This window comes from Theropithecus gelada, chromosome 8, assembly GCF_003255815.1.
Source record: "Theropithecus gelada isolate Dixy chromosome 8, Tgel_1.0, whole genome shotgun sequence".
Lineage (NCBI taxonomy): Eukaryota > Metazoa > Chordata > Mammalia > Primates > Cercopithecidae > Theropithecus > Theropithecus gelada.
The window spans coordinates 96,507,212-96,526,916 of NC_037676.1; the positions used below are offsets into that span (position 1 = coordinate 96,507,212).

Here is a 19,705-nt window from a genome sequence, read left to right on the forward strand (position 1 = left end):
CAGTGGCTCAAACACCTGTAATCCCAGCACTTTGGGAGGCTAAGGCAGGTGGATCACTTGCGCCCAGGAGTTAAAGACCAGCCTGGGCAACATAAGGAGACCCCATCTCTACAAAAATAAAAAATTAGCTGGGTGTGGTGGCACATGCCACCACAGCTACTCAGGTCCCAGCTACTCAGGAGGCTGAGGTGGGAGGATTACTCAAGCCCAGGAGGTTGAGGCTGCAATGAGCTATGACTGTGGCACTGCACCTGTCTCAGAAAAAAAGATACGCTGTTTGGTTAGTGTATCCCTTAGTCATTGTGAACAGGAGTATAGATATCTGGCCTGGCCAGCAGATTATACCCTGCAGAGTTCCAGGGCTCAGTTCTGTTCTGCCAGTTATCTCCTGCCTCTGGATGGTCGAACAAACCCACTTGCTTAAGGATTGTTATCACAGTGCCGAAGGGACAGACAGCTGGGATGTCATAGGCCTAAAGCACAGGTTGGATGATCACCTATGTGTCTGCTTGTTCATAATTGTATATGGGACAGAATTCATTTATTCATTAAGTCAAGCAATATTTATTGAACCTCTAATATATGCTAGGAGATACAATAGACACTTGAAATAGAATCACATATAAAGTAAGGATGTGACAAAGACTTTGGTCAGAGGCCTACTCTACTGTAGCATACCTCTCGTGTTAGGTTGTGAGGGAGGATACTTATAGCTCTCACCCACCGCTAATCATTGAGGTAGGTGCCAGTATCTCCCTAAAAGGGCCCATTAACCACAAATGGCCAAGTTAAACTGCTGTTTAAAAAAAGATGACATATGGGCCTTGTTCATTCTGGGATGGATAGGCCTCTATCTTCCCTTAGATTCCTAGAGAGCTCTGGTCCTGCAAAAGGATAAAAGAAAGCTGCCCCCATCACCTGCAAAGGAACACCCCAACCCACTGCAAGCTCTGAAAAATGCCCTTCCCTTTATCCTTTCTTTCTGTGATTTTCTCTCTCCATGTAGACTGCTGTGAGCACAAGAGGAGGTTGGCATGGTACCTTTTCCAAATGTCGGATTCACACACAAGGCTAAGGCTTTGAGCTGGTCCACAGCAACCTCTCTGCTGAAATGCAGCAGGGCCCTTGGTTCGAGCTGGAATGTTTGGTAACAATGGGATCAGAATTCCAAGACTCTGTCCCAGGGCTTGCTTTAGCACTAGTGCTTTTTCCTCTGTGCTTCTGTCCATTTTCTGTGAAATTATTCTATTTTGTCTTCATTTTTAGCCTCTTTCAGTTTTCTTTTATTCTAGCTCAAAACTGTACTCCAGAGCTTTCTTTTGCAGTTTCCAGCACACTGCACTGCAAACCTTAAACAATTAGCCACCCTTGCAAATTCTCTCTGGCCCTTTTTAACAGCGAGGTTTCACTCTCTCCCCTAGGAAAGTATCTTAACTGTAAGTACATTGGATGGCATTGAGTGCTGCTTCCAATTGAGTCATCTGGTAAACCCATGACATGCTCTAAACACAGATGAGGCAGCCACAGAGAAAAGAGTCAAGATTCAGGTGTACATGGCAAGGGACAGGAGTAGATTGAGGGAGGGTTGGGAGAATCCTGTACAAACAGACAGGAACCAAGGTAATTAAGACTCTGACTCAGATTACCCAGTCCTTACAGAGGGAGAGACAGAGTGAGAGCCCATGGGCTTATCAATACAGTAAAAGATGAAAGTAAAGCAGTGGGGAGGGGGATTGAAAAGAAACTTGTCTATTGAACCTTGAAAGGAGACCCAGCAGTTTTGTTAATCAAGAGGTATCTCTGCCTGGCACATTAGAATAAAGGGTTTAGCCTAAAAGGCCCAAGGGGTCATCCAACCCAACTCCTCACAGTTGCAAAGGGGGAAGTGAAAGCGAGGCCCTGAGTGCCACTCCTGGCCCCTAACAGCGTTGCCAGATTTAGCAAATAAAAACATAGAACACAGGGGGCGCCCAAGATGGCTGAATAGGAACAGCTCCAGCCTGCAGCTCCCAGCGTGAGCGACACAGAAGACGGGTGATTTCCGCATTTTCAACTGAGGTACTGGGTTCATCTCACTGGGGCGTGTTGGACAGTCAGTGCTGGTCAGCAGGTGCAGCCTGACCAGTGAGAGCTGAAGCAGGGCAAGGCATCACCTCACCTGGGAAGCACAAGGGGGAAGGGAATTCCTTTTCCTAGCCAAGGGAAACTGAGACACACAACACCTGGAAAATCAGGTAACTCCCACCCTAATACTGCGCTTTACCAAACAGCACACCAAGAGATTATATCCCACACCTGGCCCAGAGGATCCCACGCCCACGGAGCCTCCCTCATTGCTAGCACAGCAGTCTGACATCTAACTGCAAGGTGGCAGGGAGGCTGGGGGAGGGGTGTCCGCCATTGCTGAGGCTTAGTAGGTAAACAAAGCCTCCAGGAAGATCTAATTGGGTGGAGCCCACCACAGCTCAAGGAGGCCAGCCTGCCTCTGTAGCCTCCACCTCTGGGGACAGGGCATAGCTAAACAAAAAGCAACAGAAACCTCTGCAGATGTAAATGTCCCTGTCTGACAGCTTTGAAGAGAGCAGTGGTTCTCCCAGCACAGAGGTTGAGATCTGAGAACGGACAGACTGCCTGCTCAAGTGGGTCCCTGACCCCTGAGTAGCCTAACTGGGAGACATCCCCAACTAGGTGCAGACTGACACCTCACACGGCTGGTTACACCTCTGAGACGAAGCTTCCAGAACAAGAATCAGTAACACTCGCTGTTCAACGATATTCTATCTTGTGCAGCCTCCGCTGCTGATATCCAGGCAAAGAGGGTCTGGAGTGGACCTCAAGCAAACTCCAACAGACCTGCAGCTGAGGATCCTGACTGTTAGAAGGAAAACAAACAAACAGAAAGGATACCCACAGCAAAATCCCATCAGTACGTCACCATCATCAAAGACCAAAGGCAGATAAAACCACAAAGATGGGGAAAAAACAGTGCAGAAAAGCTGGAAATAAAAAAAAATCAGAGTGCATCTCCCACTCCAAAGGAACGCAGCTATCACCAGCAACGGAACAAAGCTGGATGGAGAATGACTTTGATGAGTTGAGAGAAGAAGGCTTCAGTCGATCAAACTTCTCAGAGCTAAAGGAGGAACTATGTACCCAGCGCAAAGAAACTAAAAACCTTGAAAAAAGAATGGATGAATGGACAACAAGAATAATCAATGCAGAGAAGACCATAAAAGAACTGATAGAGATGAAAACCATGACACGAGAACTACATGACAAATGCACAAGCTTCAGTAACCAATTCGATCAACTGGAAGAAAGAGTATCGGTGACTGAAGATCAAATGAATGAATTGAAGCAAGAAGAGGAGTGTAGAGAAAAAAGAGTAAAAAGAAATGAACAAAGCCTCCAATAAATATGGGATTATGTGAAAAGACCAAATCTACGTCTGATTGCTGTGCCTGAAAGTGACAGGGAAAATGGAACCAAGTTGGAAAACACTCTGCAGGATATCATCCAGGAGAACTTCCCCAACCTAGTAAGGCAGGCCAAAATTCAAATTCAGGAAATACAGAGAATGCCACAAAGATACTCCTCGAGAAGAGCAACTCAAAGACACATAATTGTCAGATTCACCGAAGTTGAAATGAAGGAAAAAATGTTAAGGGCAGCCAGAGAGAAAGGTCAGGTTACACACAAAGGGAAGTCAATCAGACAGGTCAGGTTACACACAAAGGGAAGCCCATCAGACTAACAGCAGATCTCTCGGCAGAAACTCTACAAGCCAGAAGAGAGTAGGGGCCAATATTCAACATTCATAAAGAAAAGAATTTTCAACCCAGAATTTCATATCCAGCCAAACTAAGTTTCATAAGTGAAGGAGAAATAAAATCCTTTACAGACAAGCAAATGCTTAGAGATTTTGTCACCACCAGGCCTGCCCTACAAGAGATCCTGAAGGAAGCACTAAACATGGAAAGGAACAACAGGTACCAGCCATTGCAAAAACATGCCAAAATGTAAAGACCATCGATGTTAGGAAGAAACTGCATCAACTAACGAGCAAAATAACCAGCTAATATCATAATGACAGGATTAAGTTCACACATAACAATATTAACCTTAAATGTAAATGGACTAAATGGTCCAATTAAAAGGCACAGACTGGCAAATTGGATAGTCAAGACCCATCAGTTTGCTGTACTCAGGAGACCCATCTCACATGCAGAGACACACATAGGCTCAAAATAAAGGGATGAAGGAAGATCTACCAAGCAAATGGAAAACAAAAAAAAGCAGAGGTTGCAATCCTAGTATCTGAAAAAACAGACTTTAAACCACCAAAGATCAAAAGGGACAAAGAAGGCCATTACATAATGGTAAAGGGATCAATTCATCAGGAAGAGCTAACTATCCTAAATATATATGCACCCAATACAGGAGCACCCAGATTCATAAAGCAAGTCCTTAGAGACTTACAAAGAGACTTAGACTCCCATACAATAATAATGGGAGACTTTAACACCCCACTGTCAACACTAGACAGATCAATGAGACAAAGTTAGCAAGGATATCCAGGAATTGAACTCAGCTCTGCACCAAGCGGACCTAATAGACATCTACAGAACTCTCCACCCCAAATCAACAGAATATACATTCTACTCAGCACCACATCACACTTATTCCAAAACTGACCACATAGTTGGAGGTAAAGCATTCCTCAGCAAATTTAAAACAACAGAAATTATAACAAACTGTCTCTCAGACCACAGTGCAATCAAACTAGAACTCAGGACTGAGAAACTCAATCAAAACCGCTCAACTACATGGAAACTGAACAACCTGCTCCTGAATGACTACTGGGTACATAACGAAATGAAGGCAGAAATAAACATGTTCTTTGAAACCAATCAGAACAAAGATACAACATACCAGAATCTCTGGGACACATTTAAAGCAGTGTGCAGAGGAAAATTTATAGCACTAACTGCCCACAAGAGAAAGCAGGAAAGATCTAAAATTGACACCCTAACATCACAATTAAAAGAACTAGAGAAGCAAGAGCAAACACATTCAAAAGCTAGCAGAAGGCAACAAATAACTAAGATCAGAGCAGAACTGAAGGAGATAGAGACACAAAAAACCCTCCAAAAAATCAATGAATCCAGGAGCTTGTTTTTGGAAAAGATCAACAAAATTGATAGACTGATAGCAAGACTAATAAAGAAGAGAGAAGAATCAAAAGACGCAATAAAAAATGATAAAGGGGATATCACCACTGATCCCACAGAAATACAAACTACCATCAGATAATACTATAAACACCTCTACGCAAATAAACTAGAAAATCTAGAAGAAATGATTAAATTCCTGGACACATACACTCTCCCAAGACTAAACCAGGAAGAAGTTGAATCCCTGAGTAGACAAATAACAGACTCTGAAATTGAGGCAATAATTAATAGCCTACCAACCAAAAAAAGTCCAGGACCAGACGGATTCACAGCCGAATTCTACAGAGGTACAAGGATGAGATGGTACCATTCTTTCTGAAACTATTCCAATCAATAGATAAGGAGAGAATCCTCCCTATCTCATTTTATGAGGCCAACATCATCCTGATACCAAAGCCTGGCAGAGACACAACCAAAAAAAAGAGAATTTTAGACCAATATCCCTGGTGAACATCAGTGTAAAAATCCTCAATAAAATACTGGCAAACCGAATCCAGCAGCACATCAAAAAGCTTATCCACCATGATCAAGTGGGCTTCATCCCTGGGATGCAAGTCTGGTTCAACATACACAAATCAATAAACATAATCCAGCATATAAACAGAACCAAAGACAAAAACCACATGATTATCTTAATAGATGCAGAAAAGGCCTTTGAGAAAATTCAACAGCCCTTCATGCTAAAAATTCTCAATAAATTCAGTATTGATGGAACATATCTCAAAATAATAAGAGCTATTTATGACAAACCCACAGCCAATATCATACTGAATGGCCAAAAACTGGAAGCATTCCCTTTGAAAACTGGCACAAGACAGGGATGCCCTCTCTCACCACTCCTATTCAACATAGTGTTGGAAGTTCTGGTTAGGGCAATCAGGCAAGAGAAAGAAGTAAAGGGTGTTCAATTAGGAAAAGAAGAAGTCAAATTGTCCCTGTTTGCAGATGACATGATTGTATATTTAGAAAACCCCATCGTACCAGCCCAAAATCTCCTTAAGCTGATAAGCAACTTCAGCAAAGTCTCAGGATACAAAATCAATGTGCAAAAATCACAAGCATTCTCATACACCAGTAACAGACAAACAGTAAGCCAAATCGTGAATGAACTCCCATTCACAATAGCTTCAAAGAGAATAAAATACCTAGGAATCCAACTTACAAGGGATGTAAAGGACCTCTTCAAGGAGAACTACAAACCACTGCTCAGTGAAATAAAAGAGGACACAAACAAATGGAAGAACATACCATGCTCATGGATAGGAAGAATCAATATTGTGAAATGGCCATACTGCCCAAGGTAATTTATAGATTCAATGCCATCCCCATTAAGTTACCAATGACTTTCTTCACAGAATTGGAAAAAACTGCTTTAAAGTTCATACAGAACCAAAAAAGAGCCCGCATTGCCAAGACAATCCTAAGCCCAAAGAACAAAACTGGAGGCATCACGCTACCTGACTTCAAACTATACTACAAGTCTACAGTAACCAAAACAGCATGGTACTGGTACCAAACAGAGATATAGACCAACGGAACAGAACAGAGCCCTCAGAAATAATACCACACATTTACAGTCATCTGATCTTTGACAAACATGACAAAAACAAGAAATGGGGAAAGGATTCCCTATTTAATAAATGATGATGGGAAAATTGGCTAGCCATAAGTAGAAAGCTGAAACTGGATCCTTTCCTTACTCCTTATATGAAAATTAATTCAAGATGGATTAGAGACGTAAATGTTAGACCTAAAACCATAAAAACCCTAGAAGAAAACCTAGGTAATACCATTCAGGACATAGGCATGGGCAAGGACTTCATGTCTAAAACACCAAAAGCAACAGTAACAAAGCCAAAATTGACAAATAGGATCTAATTGAACTAAAGAGCTTCTGCACAGCAAAAGAAACTACCATCAGAGTGAACAGGCAACCTACAGAATGGGAGAAAATTTTTGCAATCTACTCATCTGACAAAGGGCTAATATCCAGAACCTACAAAGAACTCAAACAAATTTACAAGAAAAAAAACAAACAACCCCATCAAACAGTGGGCAAAGGATATGAACAGACACTTCTCAAAAGAAGACATTCATACCGCCAACAGACACATGAAAAAATGCTCATCATCACTCGACATCAGAGAAATGCAAATCAAAACCACAATGAGATACCATCTCATACCAGTTAGAATGGCAATCATTAAAAAATCAGGAAACAACAGGCGCTGGAGAGGATGTGGAGAAATAGAAACACTCTTACACTGTTGGTGGGACTGTAAACTAGTTCAACCTCTGTGGAAGACAGTGTGGTGATTCCTCAAGGATCTAGAACTAGAAATACCATTTGACCAAGCCATCCCATTACTGGGGATATACCCAAAGGATTATAAATCGTGCTGCTATAAAGACACATGCAAATGTATGTTTATTGCAGCAGTATTCAAAATAGCAAAGACTTGGAATCAACCCAAATGTCCATCAGTGACAGACTGGATTAAGAAAATGTGGCACATATACACCATGGAATACTATGCAGCCATAAAAAAGGATGAGTTCGTGTCCTTTGTAGGGACATGGATGCAGCTGGAAACCATCATTCTCAGCAAACTATTGCAAGAACAGAAAACCAAACACCGCATGTTCTCACTCACACGTGGGAATTGAACAATGAGATCACTTGGGCACAGGAAGGGGAACATAACACACTGGGGCCTATTGGGGGAAGAGGGGAGGGATAGCATTAGGAGATATACCTAATGTAAATGATGAGTTAATGTGTGCAGCACACCAACATGGCACATGTATACATATATAACAAATCTGCACGTTGTGCACATGTACCCTAGAACTTAAAGTATAATAATAAAAAAATAAAAATAAAAAATAAAAACATAAAACACTAAGTTCAATTTGAAGTTCAGATAAATAACAAACAACTTTTTAGTATAAGTGTGTCCCAAATATTGCAAGGAACACACTTATACTAAAAAGTTGTTCATCTTGCATTTTATATATTTTATGTGACATTACCTCCCTGTAAAATTTACTTGGCTAACTAGCGACAGAGCCAGGTCTAGAACCCTGACTTTCCGTCTGTCAGGAAGACAGGAATGACTAAGAGGAATCCAGGCATCCAGGAACCCATCACCATGCCTGAGAGGCGGCTGCTAATACATCACCTCTGCTTATAGATCCTCACACTGTCATTAGTAAATTAACCCATAAACAAAGACAAATTATATTAAATAAATGGGCTATTTACCTTTTTAATTATTACATATCCGGTGTTGGTGTGGGGATCTGTGTCAACCCCTAGGCGTCCCTCACTGTCTCCCTTTATGACATGATACAGAATTTTAGAACTCCCAGTAAATGGCTCATCAGCATCAGTGGCCTGGATGGTTAAGATGGTGGACCCAACGTTTGTGTCTTCAGCAAGAGTCAGGTTTCCATACTAAGGAGAAAATGGAGAAGGAAACAATGAGGTCTGTTGTCATCAAAGCCAAAGGACAAACTTATCTCTCTGGTTTCAGAATAGACACAAGTCATAGTTTGCATCAATCTTCATGGGGCATGTTTTTTCCTATTGATGAATATATTGCAGTTGATTTTAACATCAGTCATACTCATGAGCCGATATCCATTGTACCAAAGAACACAATATCTTAGAGAGCTACTGGTAGGATTCTAAAACAAATTCCCCCTTCTATATCCAATTTGTTAAATAACTTAATTATTGTAGTAGTAATGATATAAATAGCCACCATGTATTGAGTATCAGGTGGTAGGCACTTTATATACATTATTTAATCAATTCTTAAATCAACCAACGAATGGAAGTTGATTAAAAGCTTGAACTTTAGGGTTAAACAGCCTGAATATGAATCATAGGCTTGCTTTTTATTAGTTGGGTGGCTTGAAGCAAGTTACTTCACTTCTTTAAGTGTCAGTTTCATCATCTGTCCAATGAAGACAATAGTAATGGAAACTACTTCATGTTTGCTGTGGGCATTAAGGGAGACAATGCATGTAAAGCTCCTAAATTCTTGGCACAGAGTAAGTGCTCAGTAAAGAAAAGCAACAAAACATTGTATGGAGTAGTTATGTTACCATCTGCACTTACGAGGAGCAAAGGCTTGGAGAAGTTAAACCCACCAAGGGTCACACAGCTAGTGGGTCACAGGATTGGGATTCAAAGCCATGTTTGTGCAACTCCAAAGCCTGTTCTCTTGAACACTGGCCTAGACCATCTCCCACTCCGCTAAAAATCCCCCAGATCGTCTCTCTTGGCATTATGATTCTAAAGAGGGTTCTAAGTAGGGATCAGGAGAAAGGACCACGGCATTGAAAGAAGCAGGTTCACTCTCTCTGTCGCCAGATAAGTATTTAAGCTCTGAGACCTCAAGTGCAGGATTCTTACCCTCAATCTAAAAAACACTGTCTCGATAAAAGGCAAGGAGGTCACAAAGTTAGCAAAGGATCAAATGCCCAAGAGAATGGAGGCTGAGAAGAAATGAGTTATTTGATGCCTGCTGAACCTCAGTGCCTGTTATACAAGACATATCCACTCACACCTCTTCCCACCTCTATCCCCCTCATAAATCAATTCCTTTCTTTGTCACAGCCTTGTCCCTATTTTGATTTATGAATATCATCACAGGGCTCTGGGCTGCCTCATAACTGACTTCAAAAATAACATAACAGTCTAGTCAAATGGGCTTCTTGCTCCTTCAAAATAAATAGAGACTTCCCTCCTAAGGGAAACAATGATAAAGTCATCACCAAGTCTGAACGCCCTATCAATGATAAGAAAATAGTAATTTGCATTTTTCTTGAGGTTCTAAATTGACTTTTTTCTTTCTGTCCAGTTAGAATTCTCTCAAATGTCTTGGACACATTTTTCTTTGGCTTAAGTCATAGATTAATTTTTTCTTCTTCCTTTCTCTTACCCAATTATTATAAATTAAATTGCTAATATTCCAAATACTAAATTTTTGACTAAAAATGCTTGAGACCTAGCAGTAAATCTATTTATTGTCCTATACACAAAAATATATAATGACAAACTGCAAGCTGCCATTCAACTTTTTTCAATTTGACAAAGACTGTGGTTGTTGTTTTTAAGAAGCCCTTGGAATAAATGAGCTATTGGCAGGAGTTTATAAACAAATGTTCCCAGACACCTATAATAGTGTTATTGTTCCCCTAAAGATTTTCACTGAAGATGACCTCTGGGTTATTGGTGCACTGATCAAGATTACCTGTTAAGTCTGGCACTTTTCCTAGCTACTGTCTGTGTCTTTATCCCAGAAGAAAGGGTCAAGTAAAATGAACAAAGTAAAGAAAAATAATGACAACTACTCACATCTGATTTTTCAAAGATGGGGATCTGATCATTGATATCAATAACGTTGATTTGCACAAAACAAAGGGTCTTGAAATCTGAAAACCAAAGTCATATGTCATAAAAATTTTCACTGAAAATCATGCATTAAAATCAGAAATCCACAAGAAAATACTTGGCAAGTGAAGTGACAGCCATAGCCGCAATTTTGCAATTGACATGCAATTTATGCCGAGAGTGGGTTCTCTGCTTCCCACCTGTACCCAAGTGGTCACCATGTGTGGGGCAGGGTGGCTAAAGACAGATCTAAGAGAGATTTTTCTGGGTTTTTCATTGCTGTCCACCTGCTGTCCTCCTAAGTAAAGTTACGTACGGGCTGTTCCTGAGCAGGATGGCTTTTTTGTGAAGCAGTCTTTTTCTGACTAGTGAAACTTATGTAATCTTTAAAGTCCAGAGCAAAACTATCCTTCCAGAAAGCCTTCTCTGAGCATCCCAGTGGCTGTCTCTCCTTGTCTGAACACATCCATCCTACATCTGCTCTGCCTACTATGATGGGGAGGTTCAAGGGCCTGCTATCTTCTAAGTAAGGGAGGAACTGGCACAATTAGCTATTCACAAGAGTCTGGCTATCCAGCCTGCAGGAAGCAAGGTGGGGACAGAGGTAGCTCCTGGATCCCTGGAGAAATCACCCAGGCTTTCAGGGATGGGTTTCACAATTCCAAGACCTAGGCAGATAGCAGCTTCAGCTAGATTCCAGATACGTGTGGAGTGCAGGTGGGGACAGGATGCCTGGGGGAGACAGAACAAGAAATAAAATGACAGGTTCTTTGTTGGGTTGCTGTTGTTCTAACCATGGTTAGACATAATGGTTAAGACTCTGGGCTTGGAATTCACTGTTTGGACTCTGGCTCTGCCACTTAGCATATATGTGAGAGCTTGGGTGCCTCACTCCATTTATCTGTAAAATGTGAATAACAGAAATGATGTTTTCATCGTAATACAATTGTTAGTGGCCTCTAGATACCAGCAACAGTATTGCTTTACCCGAGTTACTCATTCATCTTCATGATAACTTCATGATACAGTGCTACTGTCATTCCCATTTAATTAACAGATGAGGAAGCCAGGGAATAGAGAAGTTCAGGTAACCTGACCAGGATCACACAAACTAACTAGTGATGGAGCCAGGATTCACACCCAGAGGCTCCCTTTGCCCTCTGCAGCCACCATCCATTCCTGTGTCTGTGCTCTGTAGCCCAAGGGGCTGATCTTATGAACTGCATCAATGCACATCCTCACCCTGAGGGTAACAGTTGGGTTCTGCCAATGGGAGGCCTGGCAAAAGACTGGAGGGAGAATAGGAAGAACGTGGCTGGGGGTGTCACACCCCTGTTGCCAACAGCCCTCTTCTAGTGACAGGCACAGGCCTTGCTCCTTTGGGGGATGCTCACCTCTCTGACTTCTTCAGGTTTTAGGGCAGAAAATGCTGCTCACTGTGCTTCACACGTCCTGTTGGTTTCCCTTAACCCTGCTCACAACCTTTGCAAACAATCCCTTCTTTAAACTCTTTGAGGGGAGCCTCCATTTCCTGCTGGGATCCTGATTAATATTCCCAGGTAGTTTAGAGCGGGTACTCAATGCACTGGAGATGATCCCAGGGACAGAATCTATTAACAATCCAATTACAACCAAGTGGATATTGACTGAAGTTAAGGCTGGTCCTCAGAACATTTGTAGGCAACAAGAATGGCTGAAGACTGGAGTGGTCCCAAACCCGGAACCCACTGGCTCACTGCTCTGCACACACCTCGCTTGGCCAGCAGTGGGCCTTTCTGGGTAAAAGGCCCTCCTTGGTTTTATGTAAAACTGTGTTAATTATAACCTAGTCTCTAGTTTTCTGTAGTGCACAGTTGAATGTTTAGTTGTATCAACACACACACGTATTTGAATATATTTTATTATCTGGTCCATATTTTCTGTAGATTTACTCATGCAAATAAACAATTGTAATCTGATTCCCACTTTAAACTTTATCTTCAAATTGCTCCAGGTTCCCATGCATTTCCACATGGATTCCCACTCTCCCATAAGCCCTACATGATTTTGTAACTTGTCATATTCATCCTTCAAAGGCCAGCTCAGAGACACCTCTTCCAGAAAGCTGTACCTGTTCTCTCCCTCCACTGAGTCACTTATTTCCTTCATGGGCTACCTTGTGTAGTTCCTTGCAATTTACTGACTCACGTGTCCATCTCCTCTACCAGAATGAGTGCTCCCTGAGGATAGAATCATCTATGTCTCCCCAATACCTTGCATGGTGCCTCAAATAGGTAAATGTGGAATAACTGCTGAAAGAATGGACTGCTGAGAGTGTGAAATTGTTAGCTTGTCGTGGATAGGGAAGATTTATTATACTTACATCTGTTCTATCTCTTACAATAATGCTAGACAAATATTAGGGCCTTAATATTTGTCAAATTACTAGGTTTCAAATATTCTGCATTGGGGCCCTACTAAACCTGGCTTCTGCCTAGTATCTCAATATCCCTGCCAAGGAGAGAAACATGAAGCACAGTGTGAAACATTTCTTATTTGTTCTCCATACCTGTGTCAGCCAACAGAACAATTACTGAATTATATGGTAATCAAAGATTCAGTATGAGTTAACTCAAAAGACCTTCTAGGAGTGTGAGTGTCCTTGAAATGAGTCTCTCTTTGAATCCATGTATTTTATGTGTCTGTGCTTATTTGTTTAACAATGTGTGCAACTGATTGAGAATGCATAGTTTTTATCAGATTCTCAAAGGCTCTTGTGACCCAACAGAGATTAAGAACCACTTGCTCTGCAATTGTGTAAGGAGTATAGGGAAGAATGTCTCCTGATACTGTCAAATGGCCAACTAGAAGCTGATAGGATAAGACAGAACTTCCCGAAAGATGCGCTTCTCCTCCACTTTCCTACTTTAGAGCCCTTTCAGTCTGAAAGCAAGTATTGGGAAATACAATTAGTTTTCCTGTTTGTGATCATGGTCTGCAGAATGTGCCCGGCAGACCTCCAACAACAGGATGTGAATCTATTACCACTTTCGCACTGAGACCTCACCTCCTCTGGACTGTCCACAGCCAGTGACTGAGAAAAGCAGCAATGGTAAGGCTCATTTTCAAAGACAATGAATTCCTTTGACAGCCACCTTTAGACTCCCCAACAGCTGTGCCGAGCTTTCCTCAGACTGTTCTAATCTAGGACATTCCCAGCAGCCTTCCTTCTCCATCTCCCCTTCACTCAGGGTCAGGCATCAGGCTTGCATTTTGGTCTGATGACTCTCCCAGCCTTCTTTGTGCCCTTCTGCAATTTTTTCTCACAGGCTCCCCACCAATAAAATCCTTGTATATTTAATCTCCTTTTGGCATCTGCTTCTCATAGGACCCAAACCAACACAACAATGGTGCCTGAGCTGCAGCTCTGGCCTTTACAGTGTTCAACCAGCTATCTCTGTGTTATGTGTGTTTCACAAAGGAAGCAAAGAAGGTTTAAATGGCATCCTTTTATAACATACCAGACATTAGAGCAGGCAAGTAAGTCATAGCTAGAAGGAAAACAATGATTTGTACTCAAGACAGTGGAGCGATACTAACCTTTGTCAGACACCTCTATCGTTAGGTTGTACTGAGGAGTATCTTGCTTCTTCAAGGACTGTTTAGCTAACTGTAACATTCCAGCATAGGTTTGGATTAGGAAGAGTCCATCCATGGGAAGTTTGGGAGTTTGCTCCACAATTCTGTAGTTTAACAAACTGTTGGCAGTATTTTCTTCATCGCTGTCATGTGCAGTAAGGGTCCCAATACTGTTACCTATGAGGAAGGAAAGAAGGAAATCCAACCATTACAGTCTCCATGTAATTAAAATAGTTTCACTGAATAAGCACATTCCTAGAAAACACCATGAATAACTCGGGATAGCAGACAAACGTTCTTAGATTTATTTTGATTCTTCTCATCCTATCATGTAATGGGTTGAATAGTGTATTAGTCAGCCAGGGCTGTCATTAAGTATCACGGATAAAACAACAGAGACTTATTTTCTCACAGTTCTGGAGGACAGAAGTCTGCGATCAAGGTGTTGCAGGGGTTGGTTTCTTCCGAGGCTTCTCCTGGGCTTGTGGGTGGCTGTCTTTTCCTTCCGGTGCCCTCACAGCACCTTCCGTCTGAACCTCCCTCTGTCCACATTTCCTCTTATAACGATACCAGTCATACTGGATTAGGGCCCACCGTAAGGACATTTTACCTTCATGACCTCTTTAAAAACCTTATCTCCAAATATAGTCACATTCTGAGGTACTAGGGGTTAAAATTTCACCCTATGAATCTCGGGGAGGGGGAACATGTAGCCTAGAACAGAAGGTTATGACCTCAACATATAATTTTGCGGGCATGGGGGACACATTCAGCCTGTAACACCTAGGGCTCCCTCCCAAAACTTCATGTTTACCAGAACCTGAGCATGGGACTCATTTGCAAATAGGGCCTTCACAGATATCACTGGTTAAGGCTCTGGAGATGAATCCTGGATTTAGAGGCAGCCCTAAATCCAATGACAGGTGTACCTGTAAGAAGGAAAACACAGAGATGCACACACAGGAGGAAATGATCTGGAGGAGGAAGCCGGAAGTTGGAGATAGGCTGCCACAAGTAGCCAGGGAACACTAGATGCCAACAGAAGCCAGAAGAGGCAAGGAAAGATTCTCCCCTTGAGACTCTAGAGGGAATGCGGCCCTGCAAGCACCTGGACTTCAGACTTCCAGCCTCCAGGACTAGGAGAGAGCAGATTTCTGTTTTAAACCACCAAGTCAGTGGTGATTTGTTACTGTAGCCCTAGGACACTAATACACATGGCAAATGGTATCACTAAACAAAGAGAAGCCAACCCTAGATTGCCTCTAAGCAACTTCATGGAACAATTGCAGAGACTGACTCTACACCAAAGATAACACAGGGCAGAGACCAGGCAGGATCCTCTCTGCCATGTTGTAGTTTGTGGTCCTAAGTATTTCATTCCTGTCAGGGTTTCAGTCCAGGGAGTTCTACAAGCCAGTGGCTATGACTTGGTTCTGTACCCAGCTCTGGGCGAGTTCCGACAGCTTCCAGACCATCCTACTCTGGGAGGTGAGAATTGTGGGTCTTTTTATATGCAGCAAGAATCCCACGTAGGAGCTCAAACTTGAATTCATCCCGTTTGTGTAGTTACACCCTCTCACCCATCCACTGACACAGTTTGCATCTACTGACACATATGGAAATTTAGAGGTTTTTTGGTTTTGGGTTGGGGGAGGAAAAAGAAAGTACCTATGTTATATCTACAGTAGAGCTGGACACATGCAGATGTGTCTCATGGGCTGCATGCAGGGACCATCAGAAGAAATAGGACAGAAGAGAATACGTGTCTAGTGCATATGGCATGCATATGCCCTTGCAAGAAAAGTATCTGTATGCTGGGATGAAAGAGTGTCTTACTAAATTCTGTGGTCCTTTGGTGTCTCAGCAGCCCTGCCATAGCTCTATCCCCTCAGCAAGTGAGCAAGAAACTGAGGACACTGTCCTCCTCTCACTCACAGGAAACCTCCATGCTGCCAGAGGCACCATGAGGACTTGTGGATCAGTTGGAAGTGAAAGAAACCATGTCTCTGAGTGACTGAGGCCAGGAACAAGTGGCAGCTCAAACTGATACAGGAGTATATGTAGCATATCTTGGAAGTATGCAGAAATATTTAGGGAGGTGGGGCTTTTATGAGAGTCTAAATTTTCTGTGTGAATACATAAGACTTGGTGGCAAGTGGGATTCAAGAATAAATGTTAGTGTTGCTAAGACTTGGGGACACGAGTCCCACAAGATACCAAACCGGAGAATGTAAATACACTGGAGAATCCTTTTTTTTTTTTTTTTTTTTTTTTTTCGAGACGGAGTCTCACTCTGTTATCCGAGCTGGAGCGCAGTGGCATGATCTCAGCTCACTGCAATCTCCATCTCCCAGGCCCAAGCAATTCTCATGCCTAAGCCTCCCAAGTAGTTGGGATTACAGGCGTGCACCACCACACCTGGATAATTTTTGTAGGTTTTTTTTTTTTTTTTTTTTAGTAGAGACAGGGTTTTGCCATGTTGGCCAGGCTGGTCTTGAACTCTTCTCAAGTGATCTGCTCATCTTGGCCTCCCAAAGTGCTGGGTGGGATTACAAGCATGAGCCACTGCACCTGGCCTAATTCAGTATTTTATCAAGGTTTAATTTGTGAATATTTTCACCTACTCATGTCCTGTCAGCTCAGCTAGACAGTAAGTCCCCACAAGGTAGGAGCATTGTCTTGTACCTCTTTCAGGTTACACATATAGAATATGCTCAGTTGATTTATAAGAACTCTTGGTCCACTAAAGACTCTGAAATATTTTTACGAAATAAATTCTCACCTTTAGAGAGGCAAATAGCATGCTGAGCCCCTTCAAAATTCATTCTACCAACAATGACTTCTTCAGTCTTAAGAAAACCAGCACTGTCCTCTTCCCAGATGAGGTAGGTGCCTCTAAAAGGGCTCCCAGCAACCCCCATCTCCTGATATTTGTACTGTTTCATAACCCCATCCTGTTGAGTGCAGGCTAGGCCTAGCAACTTGTTTCTAATGGCAAAAGTGATGGGATCGCTTCCAAGATTAGGTCATAGAAAGATTGACTTCCATCTTGCCTGTCCTTTCCTGCTCTGCTGTACTCTTTCCCTCTCCCTCAGAACTCTCTGAATTAGAGGTACCCAGCTGAACTTCACCCAGATTCCGAACTCACAGAAACTGTGACATAATACATGTTTGTTGTTTTAAGCTGCCAAGCTTTAGGGCAATCTGTTTTGCAGAAATAGGTAACAAATGCAGTACATGTTTGGCCCAATGTAAAAGAGGCTTGAAGTGTCATGTCCAGGTCAAGAAAGGTTGTCAAGATTTTCCACCTTTATTCAGTGTCACAGAACATCCCAGATTTCCCAAGAAGGTGATGGCACACGTGTTTGTTGGCTATTGTTACACATTCCATTGTTACACAATTGTGACTGTGAGAAGATTCTTCCTTATAATGAACTGAAATCCTTCAAGCTGGCACTAACTCTCCCTGTTGTGGCAGGAGTTGAAAACAATCAAAGAGAGGACCTGCACAGAACACAGTGACACAGAACACACTGACAAAAGGTAGCCACATGACACCTGACAGCAAGAAGAAAAATAATGAGCAGTGTGAGCAAGCCACTCCAGCAGCACCCACCAAACCTCCGGGAAGGCACCCACTCTGTCAGAGGTGTCTGGTGAGGAGCGGGGGAACCAAAAGAAAATATGAGCCCGTCCACAAAGCATAGGAGGATCTGCCCACAAGGGCAGCAAAGCTCTAGAAATGATAGTCATGAGGCTGCTACACTTGTAAAGCCTCTGAAATGTACACAGCACAACAGAACAAAACATTTCAAGAAATGCCAGTCTGCTCAGTCAAGGGGCTCACCGCCAAGGGGGGAATAGACAAGCCTTGTCCCAAACCCAGAGAAGCCATAAAACTCCCAGAAATTATAATGTTCTGACAGTAGTTGTTCCTATAGAAAAACTAAAAAGCTATCACAGGACACAGTAAAAGAAAACAGCAAGACGAAGCAAAAATGATAAAAATAGATGGGACTTGACTTCATCTAGCAGCCTCTTGAATTATATTATCAGCTTCTTAGAGAGGGGCGCCCAAGGGTCAAAAGTCAACTTCCACTGGTATTGCTTACTTCTTGCAGGGTGTCTGTCTGACTTTGGGTGTAAATGTTTAAATTCTTTGGCAAATGTGATGAGATTATCTCTTTAATGAGATTATTAGAGGTCAAATAATGTATGGGGAAATCCTGCAAATGAGATATCTCTATATACATGTATATAAGATACTAGTGTAGGTGGCTGTGATACTAATGATAGTGGCAAGGGTGATAATAATAGTGATAATGGTAGTAGTGGTAGTGGTAGTTATAAAAGCCCCAATTTAAGAATACTATCCAGATACCGTTTGATCCCAAATACGGTCCCTACATGACTCCCAAGGTACAGTCAACCTCCATGCTGTAGAAGGCATGGATTATTGACTCCCAGTAAGGTCTCCTGCTCACATTTTACCCAGCAGAGGAGAGAAATGCAGGGAAGTTAAACAGCATTAGGCAGCTCTCATTTCTTACCCAGTCGTTCATTCTCCTGGACCTCAAATACGGTTACTGGTGATGGACATGTAGGTGGATTATCATTAATGTCTTGAACTTTTACATGAATTTCCAGTGGATATGAAAGTGGTTTTCCATACTCATCCTTTGCAACTGCATAAAAAACATACTACAACAGGAAAGTCAGAGTTAAGACAAGACTCACCTACCACCCTCTGCCAAAGACAGAGAAAATCGCTGTTTCATTTCTATGTCATTTACTCCCTTATTTTTAATTCACTTAGAACTGGGAGATAAAAAAAATGAGATGGGTCAGAATTATGTGAAAATTATCATGTCTTTGAAAACCAATAATATGCTGGAGTCTGAAATGTGTGTGTGTGTGTGTGTTTTTTCTTAAAGTAAAATCCATTTTGCTCTCAACTGTAGATGGGCATAGGACTTTGTCTTGTCGCCTGTGAAATTATTCTCTTTTACTCACTGCATCCTTTTCTTCTCGGTCCAAGGGCTGAGTCACGTAAATATCTCCTTCCTGGTCAATTGAAAATGGGAATCTTGGCAGCTTCTCTTTGTCAACTAAGGAATATTGTGCACCGGGATCATTCCACTGCACCTACAGGACCCAAAGTCAGTTGTGAGGAAAGCTACATTTGGACTGAGAGAACTGGAAAGGAAATAATTTTCTGGTTCTCAATTTGAAATCTCTGACAAACTTGTATGTCTGTGGTTTCTTATAACAACTGAATTATATTTTTCACTTTTAATCTAAAATAAGCCTGTTTCTCCCCACCAAGTTATATTGCTCGAAAAAAGCACACCAGGAAATGTTTCTTCTCTAAAGCAATTCCTCACAAACCCTCTACAGGGTTTCTTTTGGAAGTCTGACTGTGAAAACTTTCTATCCATGAACCATCAAG

General features: G+C 42.1%; 1 protein-coding gene across 2 annotated transcripts in view; it reads right to left on the minus strand.

Annotated features, from left to right (window-relative positions):
* CDH17 (cadherin 17) overlaps positions 1-19,705 on the minus strand; it is an 87,386-nt gene that overhangs the window by 21,161 nt on the left and 46,520 nt on the right. For both annotated transcript variants that reach the window (XM_025393968.1, XM_025393967.1), the window contains exons 8-12: positions 19,270-19,401; positions 18,807-18,957; positions 14,218-14,433; positions 10,603-10,679; positions 8,500-8,691 (exon numbers count right to left, since the gene is read on the minus strand). In XM_025393968.1, the coding sequence (XP_025249753.1) occupies positions 8,500-8,691; positions 10,603-10,679; positions 14,218-14,433; positions 18,807-18,957; positions 19,270-19,401 (768 nt within the window). The remainder of the gene's footprint in view (positions 1-8,499; positions 8,692-10,602; positions 10,680-14,217; positions 14,434-18,806; positions 18,958-19,269; positions 19,402-19,705) is intronic.